Genomic DNA, 20,909 nt, shown 5'->3' with positions numbered 1-20,909 from the left:
GGACCAAACCCACAACCCAGGTATATGCCCTGACTGGGAACAGAACTGATGACCTTTGCTTTGCAGAACAATGCCAAATCAACTGAGCCACTCCCATCAGAGCCTTTCTCTATATTCTGGATTGGATAATTTCTACTGATCTCTTCTTGAGTTCACTGACTTTTTCTTTTCCTGTCATCTCTATTCTGTGAGTCAGGTCATCCACTGAATACTGTATTATTTCAGTTCCAAAATTTCCATTTGGTTCTTTTTTACACCAATTTTTCTGCTGAAAATTTCTATCTTTCCATACATGTCAAGAGTATTCAGTTTTATTTCATGGAGTACAGTAATAAAAGTTGTCTTAAAGCAATGCTCTTATAACGACAACATCTAAATCATCTCAGGGTGGCCATCTATTGACTTTTTTCCTTGAGATTTGAGCACAGTTTTATGGTTCATGTTAGTAATTTTGGATTGTAGCTTGGACACTTTGATTACATTGTGTGACTCTGAGTCCTTTTTAAAGCTGTTCAGAAAATGTGGATTTTTACTTGTTTATTTGAGAATGTGATCAATTTAGTTATGTTTAGACAAGAAGTGCTGTCTTGCCTCTGCGTGCAATGGTTCCCATGTCAGTTCCATTTTCAAAGCCCTTTGCATCTGGGTGTTATGGAACTTGGATACTGATTTACCATGTAGGTTAGTTCTCTATGTTTCTTTGGCTCTGTTACATGTATGTGAAGCTCCTAAGTGAGAACAAGACTTGTGTCAGTTTATAGACAGAATTTGGAGATCTCCTTATCCAGTTCTGCCTCTAGAGTCTCCCCGACTCTCCAGCAGAGGCCCTTTTCCTCAGTCCTCTAGTTAGAAAGTCAGGGTTTCTTTCAGGTTTAGCTTTTCACATTGTCAGGCAGTCTGCACAGCATGGGACAGCATGGGATGCCCACAAGGTGAAGCAAAACAAAGATGAAAATATCTAACTGTATTTTCCCCAAACTCTTCAGACCACAGGGGCCTTTGTTTTCCACTCTTCTGGTGGAGACAGGTTGTTTCCTGGGATCTTCAGGTACTTATGCCACCACCGCCACCAACATAGTGGTGGTTCAGCGTTGCACTGCAACTGGCTTCAGAGTAGGGCTAGGAGAGAGAAAGAAGGGGGAGGGGGCAATTCTCTTAACACTTTGCAGCTCAGAGGAGTTGATTTCTCTAGCTGTCAGACTAGAAAGAGGGGCTTCTCTTGCTTTTTTGTTGTTCTTGTCCACAATTCTGTGACTTGGCCCACTCTTGAGTCAAAGCCAGGAGATAAAGTAAAGAATAAAATCAGAAAACTCGCCACCATACTGGTTGTTCTTCCTATAAACAGGACAACTTACCTGTCCAATATACCTATAATTGCTTACTTTCAGAATCATCAATTATGATTTTTGAGGGGGAGGGATATTCTGTCCAGAACTTGTAGTTGTTACCAGTGGGATAGAGATGTTGTAGTTGAACTTACTCTATTTTGGCTGGTACCAGAAACTCAATCTCTTTTTGTTAAGAGGAGTTACGAAATACCTCAAGTAATAGGTAATAAAAGCCTGAACTGGAATGGATGTGGGAATGAAGAGAAGAAAGCTGTAGAACCAATACAGAACCAAAGCTTAGCAAGTGGCTGTGAAGGCTGCAAAGTTTACTTTACTGTTACCACATACTAAAATACAATTTATAGGAATACCTAGCTTTGCAAATGATCTGTTACTAATAAATGGGCCCTAGAAGTCCTCTGCCCTACTGCAAAGGATGTTACACTCTTGAAGTCTACATAAGTTTTACTCTTGAATAAATTTTCCTACAGAAATAATGCTGTACATGCTAGCGCTGTATTTCATAGGTACATCATTATAATGTTAGTGTGCTATTTTAAGGTAGGTGTACAATGGACTTAAAAGGTCTTTGTGAGTTAACTTAGAAACCTAACCACCAATTAAAATATTGCTTTTATGAATGTATTGATATCCAATTATATATATATTTTTTACCCTAACCTGTGGACATTTCTTCATTGCTTTCAGAGAAAGAGAAGTGGGGGCAGGGGAAGTGGGGGTGGGGGAGAGGGAGAGAGAGAGAGAAATACTGATGTGAGAGGGAAACATTGGCCAATTGCCTTCCCATACGTGTCTGACCAGGGACTGAACACACAACCTGGGTATGTGCTTTGACTGGGAATTGACCTGCAATCTTTTGGTCTATGGGACAATGTTCCAACCAACTGAGCCACACTGACCAGGGTTCCAATTATATTTTTTAAATTTTATCTTTATCAAAATAACACATGTACATAATTTTAAAAGGCAAATACTGTAAGACTTTATAAAAACAAAGAACTCTTCTCTGGCCATTACATTCCTAATTACTGCTTCTCCAAAACAACCTTCGTTATATCCATGACAGTTATTTCTGCTCTCCATTTATTTCTCATCCAACTTTTGTCCTGGCATTTAAATCTCTTTGTCTTACAGAATGTATACACTACTTCTTGATTTTTTAAATTCACAGAAGAGGATTTAGCCATCTGACAATACACACACTCTCACAAACATACACTTTCCCCCATCCTTTCAGTATAAATACAGTACAAATTCATATTCAATGCTTATAATTTAATTAAGTATTATGACATCTGCAGATCCATATGGTATATTTCCTTTCTTGTACAATATTTTATTTTTTCAGAAATTAAGAATTGCCTCATTTTGTTACTGTTTTTTCTGCTTACTCGGTTTTGAATGTTCCTACATCAACATCAAATTCTCTTAAAAAGAAACTGTAAATGTCTCAGTAGATTCAAACTATCAGTTATAAAATTTTCCTTGGACCCCCTGAAGTGTTTTACCCTTTAACTTTAATTTAGAATGAATGATCTTTAGTTTAATTGCATAGGCGTCATTATGGGACTCTTCTTCATCATTGTTCCCAGAATTCCTTTACCTCCATCCTGTTTGGATCCCTTTTTTCTTGGATGGCTTGTATACCAGTCATAAGAACCCAAGTTATGCTACAGTAACAATCCCACAATCTCAATGGCTTACAATGACAAAGGTTTATTTCTCATACATATTATGTATTCATCATGTGCCTTTACCTCTGTGCCATGTTATTTTCATTCCAGGACCCAGGCTGACAGAGCAGCCTCTGCCTAGAATATTGTTAGTCATCATGGCAGAAGCAAAAGAGAGATGACAAATCATGAGCTAGTTCTCAAAGTATCTACTCATAAGTGACCTGTATCACTTCACTGGCCCACATTTCATTGGCCAAAGCAATCTATACAGTTATATTTGAGTTCAACAGGTGACCATATAATGTCCTCCTGGGAGTCAGTGCAGGGGTGGGGCTGGGGCAGGGAACTAAATCATATAGTCAAGTCGGGCATCAACAAATCGGAGATATAATCTTCTGCAAAGAGGCAAAGTTAATAATTGTGAAAAATAAAGCTATCATACTATGCCTTTTTCTTGTTTACTCCATTTTTTCATGAAATGCATCTACCACCATTGTGGGTTTATATCTTTTTTCCCTCTTTATTGTCATTTCTATAGTTTTAGGAATGTTTTCAATCTACCATGCATTCCTAAAATACTACCAATCACTTTAAAAGGGAACTTATAGGACATGGCCTATTTGAAAGATAAGAACTGTCTATAACTATCATTTTCATTATTTATAGCAGTTTTCCTCAGATCTTACAATATTAATAAAGTATTTAAATTGTATTTTTTTAAATATGAAACTACCCAATATGGTAAATTCACTTTAACACTGAGGAGGAGTTTTCTACAACAGCTTTGATTTTAAACATCTTGATTTTGACTTTTCTAATTTGCTCTTAAGCTCCAGACTTATGTCTTCAATAAAATCAAGCAGCTCAAAATATCATTCTAATCCTGTAAGCATAGACAATCATATTCAACCTGATGGCCTAGCTCTGAAACCTACCTGCCTTTGCTGGCTGTGACTTCTAAAATATGTTTCCATATACCAAAATCTTATTTAATTGGGACATGGAAAATATAATAAAAGGTTACTGAAAGACAATAATATGAAAGAAGTGGTCAAATTCAGCTTTTTGATACATTAGTTTTTTTATTTTATATTCTCTTCTCTAATAACTGCAATACAATAGATTGTCAGCTTAAAAAAACTTGCTTTTTATACTTTGGGGTGTACACTAAAAAGATTAAGTATTTCTGAACAAGTAAAGCTTGCTCAAACACATCAGTCATGTGTTAGCACTTTCACTGCTTGGACCTGGGCTTCTGAAGTTAGGCTTTCTCAGTTTAAATGCTGTTTCCACCTCCACATAGTTATAAGCCAAGGTAAACTACGTAATCCCTTTAACCTCAGTTTCCTCACTTATAAAACAAAAATAATCATCTTTATTATAAAAAGCTACAAGAATTAAATAAGCCATTTGATGCCTCGACATAGTGCCTGGCAAACAGTAAATGCTCAGTAAATAATTATTGAAAAAATAAATGAATTTCTGTTCAACTTCTAACAGTTATCTTAGTTACTTTTAAATGCTATACAGGCCAAATCCTATTACGACCAAGTTTAAAAACTATACATTCTTTACTGTTAATAAAATCATCTATTTTGTGTCCAGTCAAAATTCAAAGTTATTTATTAAACATCTTTTTATTAAGAAAAGAGAGATTGAGGTTTTCACTTCTTTATTTTCTTCTTCTAAATTCATCCAATTCAAGACAGAGATAGTTATCTCCTTAGGTACTACTTTTTTTTTAACCTAGTGAATCTAAAAATTCCATGAGAAAATTTCCCACACACCTGTATCAATGCCTAGAGAGATTCTTCACTATACAGATTTTGAGGGGTAGAGTCTCAAAAAACCAGACCTCAATGAAGCTGGGTTCATTGTCCAAATGAAAATGAACGAATCTGCAGTCATCTGAGAATATGTAAACCATCTATAATTATTAAAGTGTTTGAATTGTTTAAAATATTTGGGAGGTTTCTGAGACTCTGAGAGCACCTCGCTACTCTATAGAGCCTTTTGTGAATTTTTGATATCAGAGACTGAAAAGGCTTTTACAAATAAACTAAACGAAAACCAAATAACTATAGCTAAAAAGTCCATCAGTAGCAGATATCAAGGGAGAAGAAAGCAAAACAAACCAGAAAGAAAAATGGATCCATTCCCTTCCATTCTTTGTTGTTCAACTGATTTCTTTCATATAAAAATTCATTAGAGCTCTGGCTGGTGTAGCTCAGTGGACTGAGCACGGGCCTGCGAACCAGGCGATCGTGGTTCGATTCCCAGTCAGGGCACATGCCTGGGTTGCAGGCCAGTTCCCAGCAGGGGACTCATGAGAGGCAACCATACGTTGATATTTCTCTCCTTCTCTTCCCCTCTAAAGATAAATAAATAAAATCTTTTTAAAAATTTCATTAGAAACATTTTAATATGCATCCCAAAGGCTGCCTTCAATTTGTACTCATGTTAGTGCAGAGAGCCGTACGTGTGGTACAGAAAAAGCAGTGAAACAGGAATCAGAATTTGTGTGTGTCTGTCAGGTCTGTCATCTCACTGGGCCTCACTCTGCTCTTCTGCAAATGGTAATGAAAATGGCTACCTCACAAAGTTATGACTGTAAAGTATGGTAAAATAAATGAAAATGACTAGGACATTGCCATTCAACAGAAATATAAGGTGAACCATAAATGTGAGCCTCATGTAATTTTAAATCAAAAAATAAAAAGAAGCAGATAAAATTAATTTTTAAAACATATTTTATTTAACTCAACATATTTAAAATATTAGCATTTCAACAGGTAAATCAATGTGAAATTACTGAGATTTTTTACATTTTTTTGCATTGTCTTTGAAAATCAGTGTGTGTTTTACACCCATAGCACAGCTTTATGGAGAGAAAGCTACATTTCAGGTGCTCAATACCACATGCAGCTGGACAGAATTGGTCTAGAACCATGCTGAGGCTTCCTATAGAAAGGAAGGTGTGTTTATTAGATGCAAATAGTACTTCCTACCAGATAAATCCTATGGGACTTAGGAAAGTTCATTTTAAAATCAACCACATTAAACAGAGTTTGTATTTATATTTTTGGTATAAGTACATAATATATAATGTATAATATTCTAATAAGAACTTAAAATATTATCCATGCTAACTAGACTAAGTATTTATCCAAAGTAAGAACTACCAAAAATGATTACTATAAGTCACTAATATTCATTTATTTTGTACTTATTTATGTGACTATTTTGTTTATTAGGATTTGAATTATATATTAATTTGACATAAAAGAAAATAACAACTGGCATCACTATAAGCATACAAGCAATTCAAGCTATAAGCTACAAATGACAAAACTACATTTTCCAGCAAAAAAAAAACAGGAGTAGAAACAAAATATTTCTCTATTTTTTCACCCACATTAGTGGGCAAACTAATGTTTGGCCCACATTAGGACCTACCATTAGTAAGCCATGGTACAATTTTAATAGCTTTCATTGTTTTCTTATAAAAATTTAACAACAGTCTCTAAATAAGAGCATGACCACCTATCATGATAACTTAATTACTGTGAATATAAGTAAATATAGCATTAAAGGATACTTTAAAACAACTGATTGGGGTTAAAACATTAAATATCTTTTATATTACATTCTCTATTACATTACACTGAATAGTATGTCATAGGCCAATTCTTGTCTCTTGAGCTCAAAAAGCAGGATGGAAAATGAATGGAAAACTTTAACTGCAAGATCTTTCTGAAAGTTATCCACAAAGCACACAGCATGTGTGTGCACCAGCGCATGTTGATGCCCTTGCAGTCTGCATATTTTCCATTGGTTTTTCTCTGGGCTGTCCAATAGCTCAAGAAAAATGATCAGAAAAAATACAAGAGTAGAACAGAGACAGAATATTGAATGGGTGACTGCTACCTCATTTCAAATCTGACAAGGATGAATTTAGTTGCCTAATATAACTTCAACATTACAAAGTGTTATGAAATTCTCAATGACCAAAATTCTTTGGGCTTTGATTTTTCACTTACTGTGTATTCAAAAGATGGCAATTCTAGAATACCAGTTCTTTCCCCCAAACATATCATCAGAAGCCTCAGTCAGAAGTGACACACACACACACAAAGTGCCACCAGCTGAATAATTAATTCTATGCCCTACAGTACCACCTATGTGTCCTTCTGCAGTTTCCTGACCAAAAAATCCTCATCCAGCCCTGATCAGGCTAAGTTAGAACCTCCCATGGGCTCACACTACAAAGTGGTCCTACTGCAGAAGACAGGGTTTGAATACTCACATCATCATATTCACATAGCTTTCGTTTAAACTTTCCCAAGGAAGAAGCTATTCCCTCAATTAGGCATGCATTTCCCAAGCTAACCAGGGCTGACCCCTAGAATCACTGATGCTAACACAATGACAAAGACATACTACTGTACAATTTTAAACACCTGGACAAACTGCTTAAGTAAAACTATCCAATTCATTAAGAAAGACTCACATCTGGCATTTCTGTAGAGAAGGAAAGGGTCCTGAAGCTGGAAATCCAGGTCTTTAGTAATGGGTTCTGTCCTGTTTTCCATGCTCAGCCTATTCATAATGGTGAACCCATGCTTTGGAGAAGCAGACCTAAGAATCACAAGGGGTGGGAGGATATCAAAAAACAAGTTGTTCATTATAGTACACTTGTAGTATAACTGCTTTCAAATGTGTCTTCAACCTACATTTAAGTGTGCATTCAATGTTTTTGTATGTATCTACACCGTTGTGCAAGCAAACTGCACATGTATAAAGTAACGATTCTTTGTTAGGAGCTAATAGCACTATTATATTAATGTATGTAACATATGCAGCATGACTGTACTAACTGATCCTTTTGTAAAATCAAATCCTACCTATTTAACTATGTGTGTTTGTATCTTGTTTCCCTACCTAGATTGTAAATTCCTTTAAGGAAGAAATGGTAATTACTATTTTACACACTACATGATTTTTAATACAGAGTGTACATCACAGTTACATAAAATGAATTTTCACAGAAAATCCTGGTGTTGGTCTGAAATGAAAAGCTGTGAAACTTACTAAGAAATGATGCAACTCTGGGCAATGATCTACTGAGGAAATACAATATATTAAAATTTATATAATTCAACACAAAAGCAGATATTTTGTTTTCTTTAATATAAAGCAAACAGCTTTGTAAACTACTATAAAGTTTTTCTCCACAAAAATGTGGCATTTAATGACATTTTTATTTTTCATTTTACTCAGTAAACCTTCAGTGCCTACTCTCTGTCACCCAGAAAGAACCCAAATTACACAAAGTATCAAGTTTAATAACTACATCTGCATTTGTCTACTCTTGCCTGACAGCTATATAGCAATTCAACTATGCAGCTTCTGGTGACAAAAGAAACCTCATGTGTTTACATATTGAAAGTAAAAGTAGAATATGTTTATTTACATTAAACTAGGGTACCTGGGTAATACACCCACAGAAGTGTTATGAGCAACAGGAAGAAAAGCTGCTTATATCTTAGTTTGATATAAACTTGATAACTGATTTGATGCTGATAAAGGAGTAAAATACAGCTACATTATCACATAGAAAATTTCCTTTTTAGCCTTTCAATTTTAAAATTGATGGAAGGCAGTCCTTGTCCAATTCACTTTGCAGAGAGGTAAAGAGGTAGGCATATAATCAAAACCAGACATAATCATAATAATCATTTCAACTTAAATTCTGAGGAAGAATGAAAATTGACTTCCAAAGATCTCTGACAGAGCCCTTTAGAAGCAGCAAGTTCAGAAATCACCAGTGCGTTCTCTATGAACTCTATTACAAAAAGGAATACATGTAAGGAAATGAAGAATAAAAATTTTTTAATAGGATTAGATGTTTTTACACAGAATAGGCATTTGATTCTTCAATTATTTCACTAACACAACAGGGTCTCAGCTCTCTAACAGTGTGGGTACAGAGCAAAATATACCACTGGCAGTTCCGTGACTTGTGCCCCAAACTCCCTTTTGACCTGTCATTCTCTACAGAGGAAAGAACTCAACATGCTAGAATCTGGCTTTGGGGTAGAAGGTCTGGCGGAAGAGGGGAGGAGGTAGGAGGGGTTCCTATTTGTGAGAAAAAGGTTAAGAAATAGGGAAGGATTTGTTTCCAAATTTAATGGTTTGTTTAACTGACAGCTCCACTAGGAATGCAAAGTAAATTAAGTACTTGAAAATACAAAGCTACATTTGATTTGGGTACACTGGAAAAAAAAGTAACCCTACTTAAAATTAAAATCCCTAAAATAAATCATTAATGCATATTAATATACCTTTCCTTTTACTTCTCAAAAGAATAGTACTTGTTTTAAGAACTGAATGAGACCACATATTGTGTGCTTGGCACAAAGTCAAGTTGTATTGTTTGCTTTTCTTTTCACACTTCAGAATTCTCAAGAGTAGTCCCTACTGAATAAGCAATAAGCTCACTCTGATGCTCTTGGAATGTTTTGGAAAACAATGTAAACTAATGTAGCTAATGACTCTTGGGCCCTCCCATCTTTTTGAAATGGAATAAACCAACCTCCTCCTTACCTGCTCTCATGGCCTCTCCCATCCAGTTCTGTCTTCCCACTCCCACTGCTGCTTCCCCTACACAGACTCACACCGGTCCTGCCCTGTACCCACACTGGCCTCTGTACTGTTCTAGCTCTGCTTGTACCTTTATGGCTGACTCTTCTCTGTACCCTTGTTGGCTCGAAAACTAGCCATTAGCTGTCCTCAGTTTCCTCTTTACTCTCTCCTTCAAAGAACATATTTTCTCTCACAGTTTCACTCTGCTATCACTCCAAATCATTATTTCAAAATAAACTAAAATTTACCCTCAAATCAGATTCTTGACTCCCTATTTTTACGTTCCCCCAATGTCTGTCATTCTCTCAAGTCTTCCACTTCAGAATCTTAATGTTATTTTAAAAATGTCACCATTCCCTCTATACATGCAATATTTCGATAAATCCTTTCCATTTCAACTTCCGTTATGGTCCACACTCTCATCATCTCATGTCCACTGCAAGCACCTTCTGAATGTTCTTCTGTAACTCTGATTTCTTCTACAACCAAGACATGCTCATAATGCTGACACACTGACCTTACCCACATGCTCTGTTGTAATTCTACTACTCCCCTGTTCATAAACCTTCAATGACTCCATATTGCTAGGAAAATAAACTTCAAAATCCTTGTCTGACATTCTAACCCAGCAAAACTGATTTACCCTCACTGTCAACTTCTAACTAATATAATGTAACTCTCTGTCAATGTAAACCCTCTGCACCAGTCATTTCCCTTACTGTCCCCTATCACTATCAGTCCCATGCCTCTGCTTACACCATTCCTGCAAGACTGCCCTTCCTGCTCCTCTATGGGAGTTAAGTTCTTTCTATCTTTATTCCTGAGGCTGACTCAGTATTCACCCCTCCATAAAGCCTTCCACAACCTCAGAGGCTCATTCATTGCTTATAACCTATCAATCGGCATTCAGAGTTAGTTCTGTTTGCACTATGACTTATCTTTAAATGCCAGTGTACGTATATACTGTGTGTGTATATTTTCTACCTCCCCAGTAAAAGTGTTAGCCCTGGAAGGGTTTGTATGAAACCTCTGTATTTATCTTTGCACCCCTACATGATGGTGATAGATTTTAGCCAAACATTTTAATGCAAATAAAATGTTTAGCTATTAAGACGATATATATACTACATGTCTGTGTGCATTTGTGACATTAATGATATCAATATAAATGATAACAATATAAATTACTAATGGCAGAGCTTATTATTAAATTTATTAATAATTAAAATAATACATTAAATCTATCCTGAAACATATTGTATTAACTAAATAATGGAGGACTCAGACATCTTTAATTTTGGATCATGCTTCTTTAAATAATCAAGGGTGATGGGGGAGACATCAATAAAACCCTACTGGGTTTGGAATATTTAGACAAACACCATATGATCCACTTATCTGTGGAACCTAAAGAACAACATATACAAACAAACAGAACAGAAACCAACTCATAGATTCAGAAGACAGATAAATGGTCACCAGAGGGGAGGGGGGTTAAGGAACTGGGTGAAAAAGATGAAGGGGTTACCAAGTACAAATTGGGAGTTAGAAAATAGTCACAGGGGGACTTCCGCCAAGATGGAGGCATAGGTGGAAACACTGTGCCTTCTCCTACAACCAAGTTTGAATACAACAAAGGTTTGGAGAACAAAGACACACCCAAAGACCAGAAAACGGAATTAGACGGAAGTCCGACAACTAGGAACTGTTCAATGGGGACGGTAAGAGAGGCAGAGCCAGAAGCAGAGCTGGGTCGGGCAGGACAGATCCCCCGACCTAGGCGTGCAGGCAGCCCGGAACCAGTCGGGGTGTGGGGTAGACTGACCTCGGTCGCACATTCGCGCACAGTGAGACGGACCACGCAGGCCCCAGGGGGCGAACCCAGTGGTGGAGGGCTGACGGCGGTGGCACACTCGAGTGCAGTGGAACAAAATGCGTGGGCCTGGTGATGGTGGTGGCTGTGGCGCCGGGGCCGCGGTGGCAGGCGGCAGATGGGAAGCCATTGTCCCTCTTTGACCCCGCCCCCACATACAACGTCACAACCCAGCGACTTAGTTGCCCTGCTCTAGTGAACACTTTAGGGCTCTGATCCTGCTATGGAACAGGCACAAACAGCCCAAAAGATGGTGCAAGAAGAACTCAAAGTCCCAGAGCCAATAACTCTAAGCGACCGAGAAATTGCCAGCCTCTCAGAAGCACAATTCAAGACACTATTTATCAGGATGCTCACAGAACTGGTAGATTATAGTCACAAATTAGAGGAACAAAGTCACAAATTAGAGGAACATATGAAGGCTAAACTAATTGAAATGAAGGGAGATGCACAGGAAACCAATAGTGATGGAAAGGAAACTGGGACTCAAATCAATGGAATGGACCAGAAGGAAGAACAAAACATCCCACCAGAAAGGAATGAAGAAATGAGAATTCAAAAAAATGAGGAGAGGCTTAGGAACCTCCAGGACATCTTTAAATGTTCCAACATCCGGATTATAGGGGTACCAGAAGGGGGAAAGAAACAGCCACGAGTGGAAAACGTATTTGAACAAATAATAAAGGAGAACTTCCCCAGTCTGGCAAAGGAAATAGACTTCCAGGAAATCCAGGAAGCTCAGAGAGTGCCAAAGAAGTTGGACCCAAGAAGGAACACACCAAGGCACATCATAATTACATTAGCCAAGACCAAAATGAAGGAGAGAATCCTAGAAGCAGCAAGGGATAAGGGGACAGTCACCTACAAAGGAGTACCCATCAGACTGTCAGCGGATTTCTCAAAAGAGACCTTACAGGCAAGAAGGGGCTGGAAAGAAGTATTCCAAGTCATGAAATCCAAAGACCTACAGCCAAGATTGCTCTATCCAGCAAAGCTTTCATTTAGAATGGAAGGACAGATAAAGTGCTTCTCAGATAAGGTCAAGTTCAAGGAGTTCATCATCACCAAGCCCTTATTATATGAAATGCTAAAGGGACTTATACAAGAAAAAGAAGATGAAAAATATTAACAGTGAAAGGACAGCAAACACACAGTTAATTAACAACCACACCTAAAACAAGAGCAAACCAAGATGACAGCTAGATCAGGAGTAGAACCATAGAAATGAAGAACACATGGAGGGTTAGAAACAGGGGGGTGGGAGGGGGAGAAGGGGGGAGAAGGCACAGAAAATAGCATAGATGGTAGGTAGAAAATAGATAGGGGGAGGGCGAGAATAGCGGGGGAAATATAGAATAAAGAACTTGAGACATGTGTTTATAAACTAAGGGGGGGAGAATGGTGGGGGAGAGAGTATGCGGGTGGAGGGGAATGAAGGGGGGGAATAGAACAACTGTAATGGTATAATCAATAAAATATATTTTAAAAAAAGAAAATAGTCATGGGGATGTAAAGTACAGCATAGGGAATATAGTGAATAATATTGTAATAACTATGTACAGTGCCAGGTGGGTGATAAAAATATTGGGGTAATACTTTGTAAATTATGTGATTATGCGACCACTATGCTGTATAGCTGAAACTAATACAAAATAATATTGAATATAAACTAACTGAAAAATAAAATCTTAAAAGATAAATTAATATCTGGAACCTTTTCTAAATAATTGATTAAATAATCTAATATCCTTAATAGTGTACTTCTAGCTCCTTGCCAATACATTACATTCAAGAACTTTGTACCATTCATTTGAATAAAAGGATAAATATTTAATACTACTTTTGAAAAAACACAAAGATTTAAGTTCATCTATACTGATTCTGAAAGTAGTATACCTCACACTACCCTAAGATGACATTATTTAGTATTCCCTTATGTTAACTAAAAACTTCAAACTAACATTCATTTCTTTTACTTCTTTTAGAAGTAAAAGTACAATTAAAGAGTGACTGTCAGTTTCTTTATAAAAGTAAAATACTATTACCTTGTGTAAACAAATAAGGTTCCTTCCACATCAGTCTTCTCCTAGAATATAAAAACACAAGCAAAACATGTATATTCTCTTCATTAATAGTAAACATTCACAGAGGTTAAAGAACATAAACTTCTTACAGAATTGGAGTTCTACCCAGTTTCACTTAGGGCCAAATCTAAGCTACATCTGCTCTAAGAGGGGTTACTCTTAGGGAAAGAAGAAAAGCAGGCTCTGGCCTGACTTTGGCTCTGCTGATTCAACAGCAGGAAGCAGTCATTCTCCTTTTCTCACATACAAAATAAACCATCATTATCTCTCTTTTCAAATGTGGGGATAACAACACACCATGGATCTCATTAGAAAGAGATTATAAGTGTTTTGCCTTTTCCTCTGCCCTCTGAACTGGGCACATAGCATTCTGCAAGAATCACTGGGGACTGCATCTCATTACCTTTCTCTTTATTTTCTGGGTTCATTTTCTCTTGCTATATATACCCCATCACCTAGGAGCACAGGTGATGTGCCAATAACTCCACTTTGACTACTCTGAAGACAGCAATGATGTCATAATTTTCAGACAATCAACTACTGGATGGAATATTTAGAGTCAAGTTCTGATTTTTGAAATAAAATTAGACAGAAAGAAACATTACCAAGTTATAACTCAGAAAATCTGCCTGAGAAAAACTGGGAAAAGTGGTAAAATTAAAATAATAAACTCATTTTAGTTCCTTTAGAAAGGCTCTTTTCTAGCTTAACAAAGGCAGGACTCCAGGCTCTGATAAAAATGTTCATTGGTACACTGCATTCTGAAAATATTTAAGTATCCATATGTTTCATTAGCTTGTAATCAGACTATTATTATTCAAAATTTAAAATGTATGTTTGCTGTTTAATGATTTAATTTTGGCATTCTATCTAACTTCATAGTATTTTATTGTTAATATCCATTACCAAAATCATTTAAGGTTTAAGTACTCAGTATGCCAAAAAAATACACTCTTTAAGAACAAAGGCATAATATTAAAATAATTTTAAAAGGCACACACACACAAAATGGGAGCATAATCCTTTCAGAAACCCAACTAATTTCAGCAATTTTCTTAGTCACTGTAGTTCAGTGGGTCTCACAGTTCAGTGGATCCTCAGCAGCAGCAGCAGTATCACCTACAAATCTGTTGCAAATGCTCAGGTCCTTTCCCAGGACTCAGAAACTCTGGGGCTAATGCCCAGTAGGCTCTTTTATTAAGACACCCTGGTGATTCTGATGCTGCTGCTCAATAACATGATCTCTGCCTGCAGAACTCTATTAGAAGTCATAAAAACAAAATCCACTATGGTCCAAATTATGAGCAAATAGCTTATTAAGAGTAAATTACTGAGTAGCAAGATTTTAATCCTTATTATTATAGAATATGCAATTAAAAATAAAGAATTTGTAAGAGTTAAAACAATTTTAGCCAGCTTTTTCTCTGATATAAACACACTGGTAAGAAAGTTAGGAACTTCATTCTTAAAATGGATTTACTATGAAGTCTGCCTAAGTCACTTTAATGTACTATGAAAAAATCCTTATTTTTCAAATGTGCCCATTTGCCACTGTGCTTTGAAAACTACCAAGTAAAAAAGAAATATATATATGTATGTGTGTGTGTATATATATATATTTATGTATATACAGAAACATTATTTCTCTTTGTAAACATGATTAATTCCTGTCTGTGGAGAAATCTATAACCTGGGTGCAGCTTCATAATTACTTAAACCACCATAGTATCAGTCATTGAGGAAATGGCCACTACAGGACAATAAATGCTACCCACACAGTGTAGGGATTTGTGGGCATCCCTAAAGTTTAACTAGTACAGTTAAGGTACTTACTAGGCCACAGAGCCTTTAGGAATAAATTTGTAAAAACTACATATTTGGTATTATTACATTTGTAGGAAACTGAAGAGAAGGTGACAGAAATGGGACTTATAACTTACATGCATTGTCAGAATCACTTGCTACATGGCCAAAACACTTTCCTGTCTTCCAGTATTTGATCTTGGACTGTTTCATCTCAGAGACCCAAATCAGCCTATTTACATGTATCAGTGTAAAAACAAAGCTAGTGGCTTTTGACTTGATTCCTTTCTTTCTTTATGAAGTAGTAATAGAAATTACCTTTTAAGAAAAAAGATTTTAATGCCCAATTTTAGCTTTGAAAAATCAAGAATCAGAAATGTATGAAGTATGCTTCTCCTGAAATTCTCCTCTAACTCATAATAAGTATTTCTTAAAAATTAGATTTTTATATAGCATTACACACAAAGAGCATGAGTTTGTTCGTGGAAAAGAACTGTTTGAGAGATTACAATACTGGACCTGTAGTGGGGCTGTTGCCAGGTCATACTGGTCTAAGTATTATTTTATGTCTCAGTTTTTCCACTGCAAAGAGATAACCAGCCTACACCACTCGGATCTTTGATGACAAAACATGTTTTTCTTTGGTCTATCACAGCTGAAACAGCTCAAATTCATGCATTTTTCTGGTCCCTCCACAGTTATCCTAGGTAACCAATTTTTTATTTTTTTCATTCTCCCAATGAGAGAGAAGCCCAGAGCAAAGCCCAGGATTGGGAGTATGGGGCATAGTTAAAATGAAATTTTATTAGATCCTCCTTAGGACCTCTAAGTAAAGAGGACTTTTATTTTAATGCATTAGTTCATAGTTCTGGTGGATTTTAGCTTCACTTTTAAAAGTAAAATTTAATGATTTAATATTATACTTTATTATAAAAATACAAGTGCTAAAAAATAAGCAGTTCAAAATTTAAAATACAGTGAAATATAGTAGTGCCACTTTGCACATTACTGGGACTCAGAACACTATCTGAACCCTGACACAACTCAAAGCAATCTATATCTTACTGATTATGTTAGCTTGAAATAATGGAAAAGGTCATTTACCTTAGGAATCTGTCTTTCTCAGTCATGTATGTAGCACCCAAGTCACCTATATTTCAACAAATATCAAATGCTTTGGCCTCATATCCAGAAATTGTGATACAGAGCTCAGAAAACCAGTAGCTAGCTAGTAAGGTAGTTTCTCAAGCTCAGTGCTTTTGTAGGATTTTTAGCACCCCTGGCCTCTCTCCCCTAGACACCAATACCACTCTCAATGAGACAACCAAAAATTTTTTGCAGACAGTCAAATCAACCCATTGAAAACTACTGCTCCCAGGGCTGAGAGGAAGAAATAAGATCAGGGCTATAATCTTCTACTCATGGGTACACTTTGGGGGAGTGGTCTTTCCTGGCAGTGGGAAATAGGTCTAAAATTCCTCTCTCAGTCATGGCATAATCTCTTTAATCCTTCCTTAAAACAGCCCACTTCCTGTCCACTCTTCCTTCCTAATTCCTCCTGCTCTGACTGCCTAGTCATTCTTCACCTATTTTCAGTGTAACATCTCCCTTCCGTTTATACCCCGCTTTCCTTGTTGCATATGCTTTCTCCTCCGTTCTCAAGAATGTTATGAATTTATTAGGTTTACATTCAAAAGGCTCCCATGCAGAAGGCCTAAGTGACGGCACATGGAGAAAATGGTGATAATTTGTTTACCCCTAGCAACTGCTCTGCATCTAAACTGGGTCTCTCTCTTTTCTTCTGGCTAATACAGCCTTGAAAATTAGTCCTTTTGAAAGAAAGACCTTTTACGGAATGAATTATGGCCTGTCTGAAGGCAACAAGTCCAGGAAGCAGGAAAACATAATCCTATAAATAATGCATTGTGACACTTCTGACTTTTCACAGAGGCTTTAGTATAAGGACTTCACTGGGTATCTAATAAACCTCTATAACTATTTTAACAGGTATCTGTCCCAAAAGCTTCTAGAAAACAATTGTTATTCAAGAGGAATGCTATCCTACATGTTTCAGGATTTTCCAGACTATAATCCTGGTCATTCATAGAACTATACACCCCTGATCCTTATCTGTACTACTGAATTGCCTTGGCAGAACTGACATTATGCATTTGAGATTTTTCTAGAGCAGTATAATAGCTGTATGTAGAATATGTTTGCCCTTTAAGTAACCATTGATGAAACTGTCCTATGTTGCTCAGGTGGCAAATTACTCTGAAAACTGGGGAGAAATAACCCCTACTTATCAAGTGGGATACTTCCTATTACAGAATTATGAATATTAAAGAGCTCTCCCCTAACCCCACCTTTTTCTTTTTTGCTTGGCTAGTTGGAGAGCAGCCCTAAGCCCATGTCCATACCTTTCCTAACAACTGATGAAAAAATTATTTTCTTTCCCATTTTAGGACCTTTTATCTTTTTTTATTAGTCACTTATAGGTGAGTAAATAGTCTTTATAAATGAGCGTGGGTGATTAATAAGTGAATTTGTTCAATATAGTTTTCTTGCTTAAATTTTGATGTTTGATACCTTCTTCGAGAATGTTTTAAAAAAAAAAACCCTGAAATCCATTCATCCACAATTAGTGCTTTCTACTGTTTTGCAACTTATTTAAAACTAATGGATGAATGGTAATACAATTGCCAGATCAATATTATTTGGACAAAAATCACTAGGAGGTAAGAAGAAAAAAATCCATCCCCCTACATTCAAAAAACACTTGTAGCCTGCAGGAGGGCTCACGCATCTTACGCTCCTACCCCACTTGAACTGTGAAAAAAAAACTACATCTAATTCCGTTGCTATCTCTTGGGGCTCTGCTTGACAACGGCTCCCAAATTAATTCAAATATGAAAACTCATTTTTGGTCTTGGTCGGCTATGGTGTATTAATCTTTCTGAGAGAACCAGCCTCTTTCTAAATGTTAGACTGAGTCCCATTTAATCTTGTATTCCCCGATGTTCACTCTTTCCTTGGTGCGTTCCCTGAGTTGGCAACTTCAGCTTTCTCCCCGCTACCAAGGTTTGGTTTCTTTTCGTCCCGTCTGAGGTTCCAGAACCAGAACCAGAACCAGAACTCTGCTCTGGTACTCATTTCCTACCCGCCCCTTCCCCCACACCCCACGCCTGCCCCCTCTGCCGGCCCCCTCTACCACCACCGTTTTCCTGTAACAGATCCCGCTTCGCTTTGCATTCTCCGAATACTTAAGTCTTCCGGCCTCAAGGCACCAGGTCCTCCCTTTTCTTCAATTCTCAGGGTCCCGTCCTGGATCTGTCCAGCCTCCCAATGCGGGGTATTGCAGGTATTTAAGTCTTGCCCCAGTTTCGGATGGTCTCAGATACCGGCCTCCCTCTCCTCCAAGCCCCAGAGCTCAAGGGCCCAATCCACCGCGCAGCTTCCCCCGCCCCCCACCGTCCCCGGAAACTTGGCCTGGAGCCTCGAGACACCTCCGTCCACCTCCATCCTCCACAGTGTTTCGTTCCCTCCCTCTCCCTGTGGGGGGGGGGGGGGTGTCGCGCCTGGGTGTGACAACCCATCGCCATCCCCGCCTGCCTGCACTGTCCGTCGCATCCGCACGCACCCACTCGTTGGCCCGATGGCCGAAAGTGTACAGAGCCACCTGGCTGGCCACGTCTACGATGCGGTTGATATAAGGGTCCTGGCGCTGTAGAGCCGCCAAGCTGATATCGCGCCTCTTCCCTACAGGGCCGCCTGCCTCTACCGCCGCCATCTTCCCGCCCTCCCCAACTGCAACCTAAGCCCTCAGCAGCCACTCCAATAGATCGCAGAACGACTTGCCAACGAGCTGAGCTCTTCCAGCGACCAGTGTGGGCGTCCTTCTTCCAGCCATCTCCGCCCTCTTTCCTGACCACACAAGTCATGATTAATCGATGGTCGCATTCCCTCTAGCTGATGATTGTTGCCCCTGGCAACTGCAAGCCTGGGCCAGCGGTTTGACACCCCTGTCCCCAACCCCCACCCTCCTAAGACCTGTTTACTTCCTAAGTGAGCCTTTAAGCTGCGGGCAATTGGATGTTGTCTCCTGGTTGTGTTCAACGCCTTGGCGTGCCTTTCCTTTGGCGCTCAGTGAGGAAACCTACAATAATAAGCCTCAAGCATTAAAGAATTGAAGAGAAAGAATCGTGATTTCTGTCTGCACAAGCACCCAGTGCTTCTCAAAGTGTAGTTCTGGAACCCCTTTGAGATTCCCAAAACCTTTTCAAGGGGTCTACCAACTCAAGATTATTTTCATGAAAATAGCCAGACTGATCTGGCCCTTTCGCTGAGTTGACATTTGCACCAATGGTGCAAAAATGGTGGGTAAAAGTGCAGGTGTCTTATTGTTAACCAAGGCAAAAGCACCAAACTGTGAAAGCCAGTGTCGTTTGAAAACGGCCTTGATAAAGCAGTAAAAGTTATTAAATTTTTTAAAGTCCAACTCTTTATAAATTCAGTGTGAAAAAATAGGAAGTGTGCATAAAAGCATGTATGCTCAATACCAAAGTGTCGTATTTGTCTCCAGGAAAACACTTTCTGTGCTTGAGTTGCAAGCTGAAATACTGTTTTATTTTCATTGAATGTTATTTTTGCTTGAAAGAACGATGGACAGGCTGGTTATTCAGACAGGTATTTGACAGACATTTTTCAAAAATCATGTGCACCTGCCACTTTCAGGTAAACAAAGGACAATTATTGTTGCCAATGATAATTTTCGAGCTTTAATGTGAGAGTTATAAGTTTAGAAAATATGCATCCACTGCCATGAGCTTGATAGCTACTCAATACTTGAGTCTTCTCTGATGAAATCAGTATTTGAAAAGTCTGATGGGGGAATTTGCTCTTTAAACCATGGGAGAAAGGTGAATGTTTATTACCCTGGTATATGCATAACTGTCAATAACAGATTTAACATTTAACATTTGTTAACATTTAACATTTAACAGATTTAACATTTTTTTAAAAGAATTTATCCCTGAGTCTTGGGGCCATTGGGCAAAGACTACCTTTGATAATTTTAAGGAGCATTAACTCCCCCTAGTTGTCTCCCTAGGAGTTGGTCCAATGCCTCATGCTGGATGAAGATTTAGTAAATGCTTACTCTATTGAATTAAACCATGAGTTAGTTGAATATTTAACTTAAATGTTGGCATTTTTTTAAAAAAAAGAGCTCTTGATTTATAGAATACCGAAATTCAAGTTGGGATAAAAGAGCATAAAAAGTAACTTGAACTTTTGAATTCACATTCTAAGGAAGATAGGAAGAAATGGGAAGTTCTTTGTTTTTAAACTTTCCATATTGTAATGAAAAAATCTTGAAGATTAAAAATCACACTCGGGGACTTCCGGCCAAGATGGAGGTGTAAGTAGACACACTGTGCCTCCTTGCTCAACCAAAAGAAGGACAACAACAATTTAAAAA

The 20,909-nt window shown here is 37.8% G+C and overlaps 1 protein-coding gene across 6 annotated transcripts in view; it reads right to left on the bottom strand.

Moving 5' to 3' along the window:
• The window catches only part of DCP1B (decapping mRNA 1B), a 69,033-nt gene extending 49,772 nt beyond the window's left edge, over window positions 1–19,261 (bottom strand). The window contains exons 1-3 of one of the 6 annotated variants that reach the window (XM_037064775.1): window positions 19,071–19,261; window positions 13,589–13,629; window positions 7,536–7,663 (exon numbers count right to left, since the gene is read on the bottom strand). In XM_037064775.1, the coding sequence (XP_036920670.1) occupies window positions 7,536–7,663; window positions 13,589–13,629; window positions 19,071–19,220 (319 nt within the window). In that variant the 5' untranslated portion in view covers window positions 19,221–19,261. Of the gene's footprint in view, window positions 1–7,535; window positions 7,664–13,588; window positions 13,630–16,534; window positions 18,578–18,647; window positions 18,865–19,070 lie in introns of those variants that run through there. The other 5 variants (XM_037064776.1, XM_037064777.1, XM_037064779.1 and 2 more) reach the window with 5 other exon arrangements.
• Between the last annotated feature and the right edge of the window lie 1,648 nt (window positions 19,262–20,909).

Source organism: Sturnira hondurensis, unplaced genomic scaffold, assembly GCF_014824575.4.
Source record: "Sturnira hondurensis isolate 20B ecotype Veracruz unplaced genomic scaffold, ASM1482457v3 Scaffold0015509, whole genome shotgun sequence".
In the NCBI taxonomy this organism is placed as follows: Eukaryota; Metazoa; Chordata; class Mammalia; order Chiroptera; family Phyllostomidae; genus Sturnira; species Sturnira hondurensis.
The sequence above is the reverse complement of the archived record's forward strand: the minus strand, read 5'-3'. Positions and strand labels throughout refer to the sequence as shown.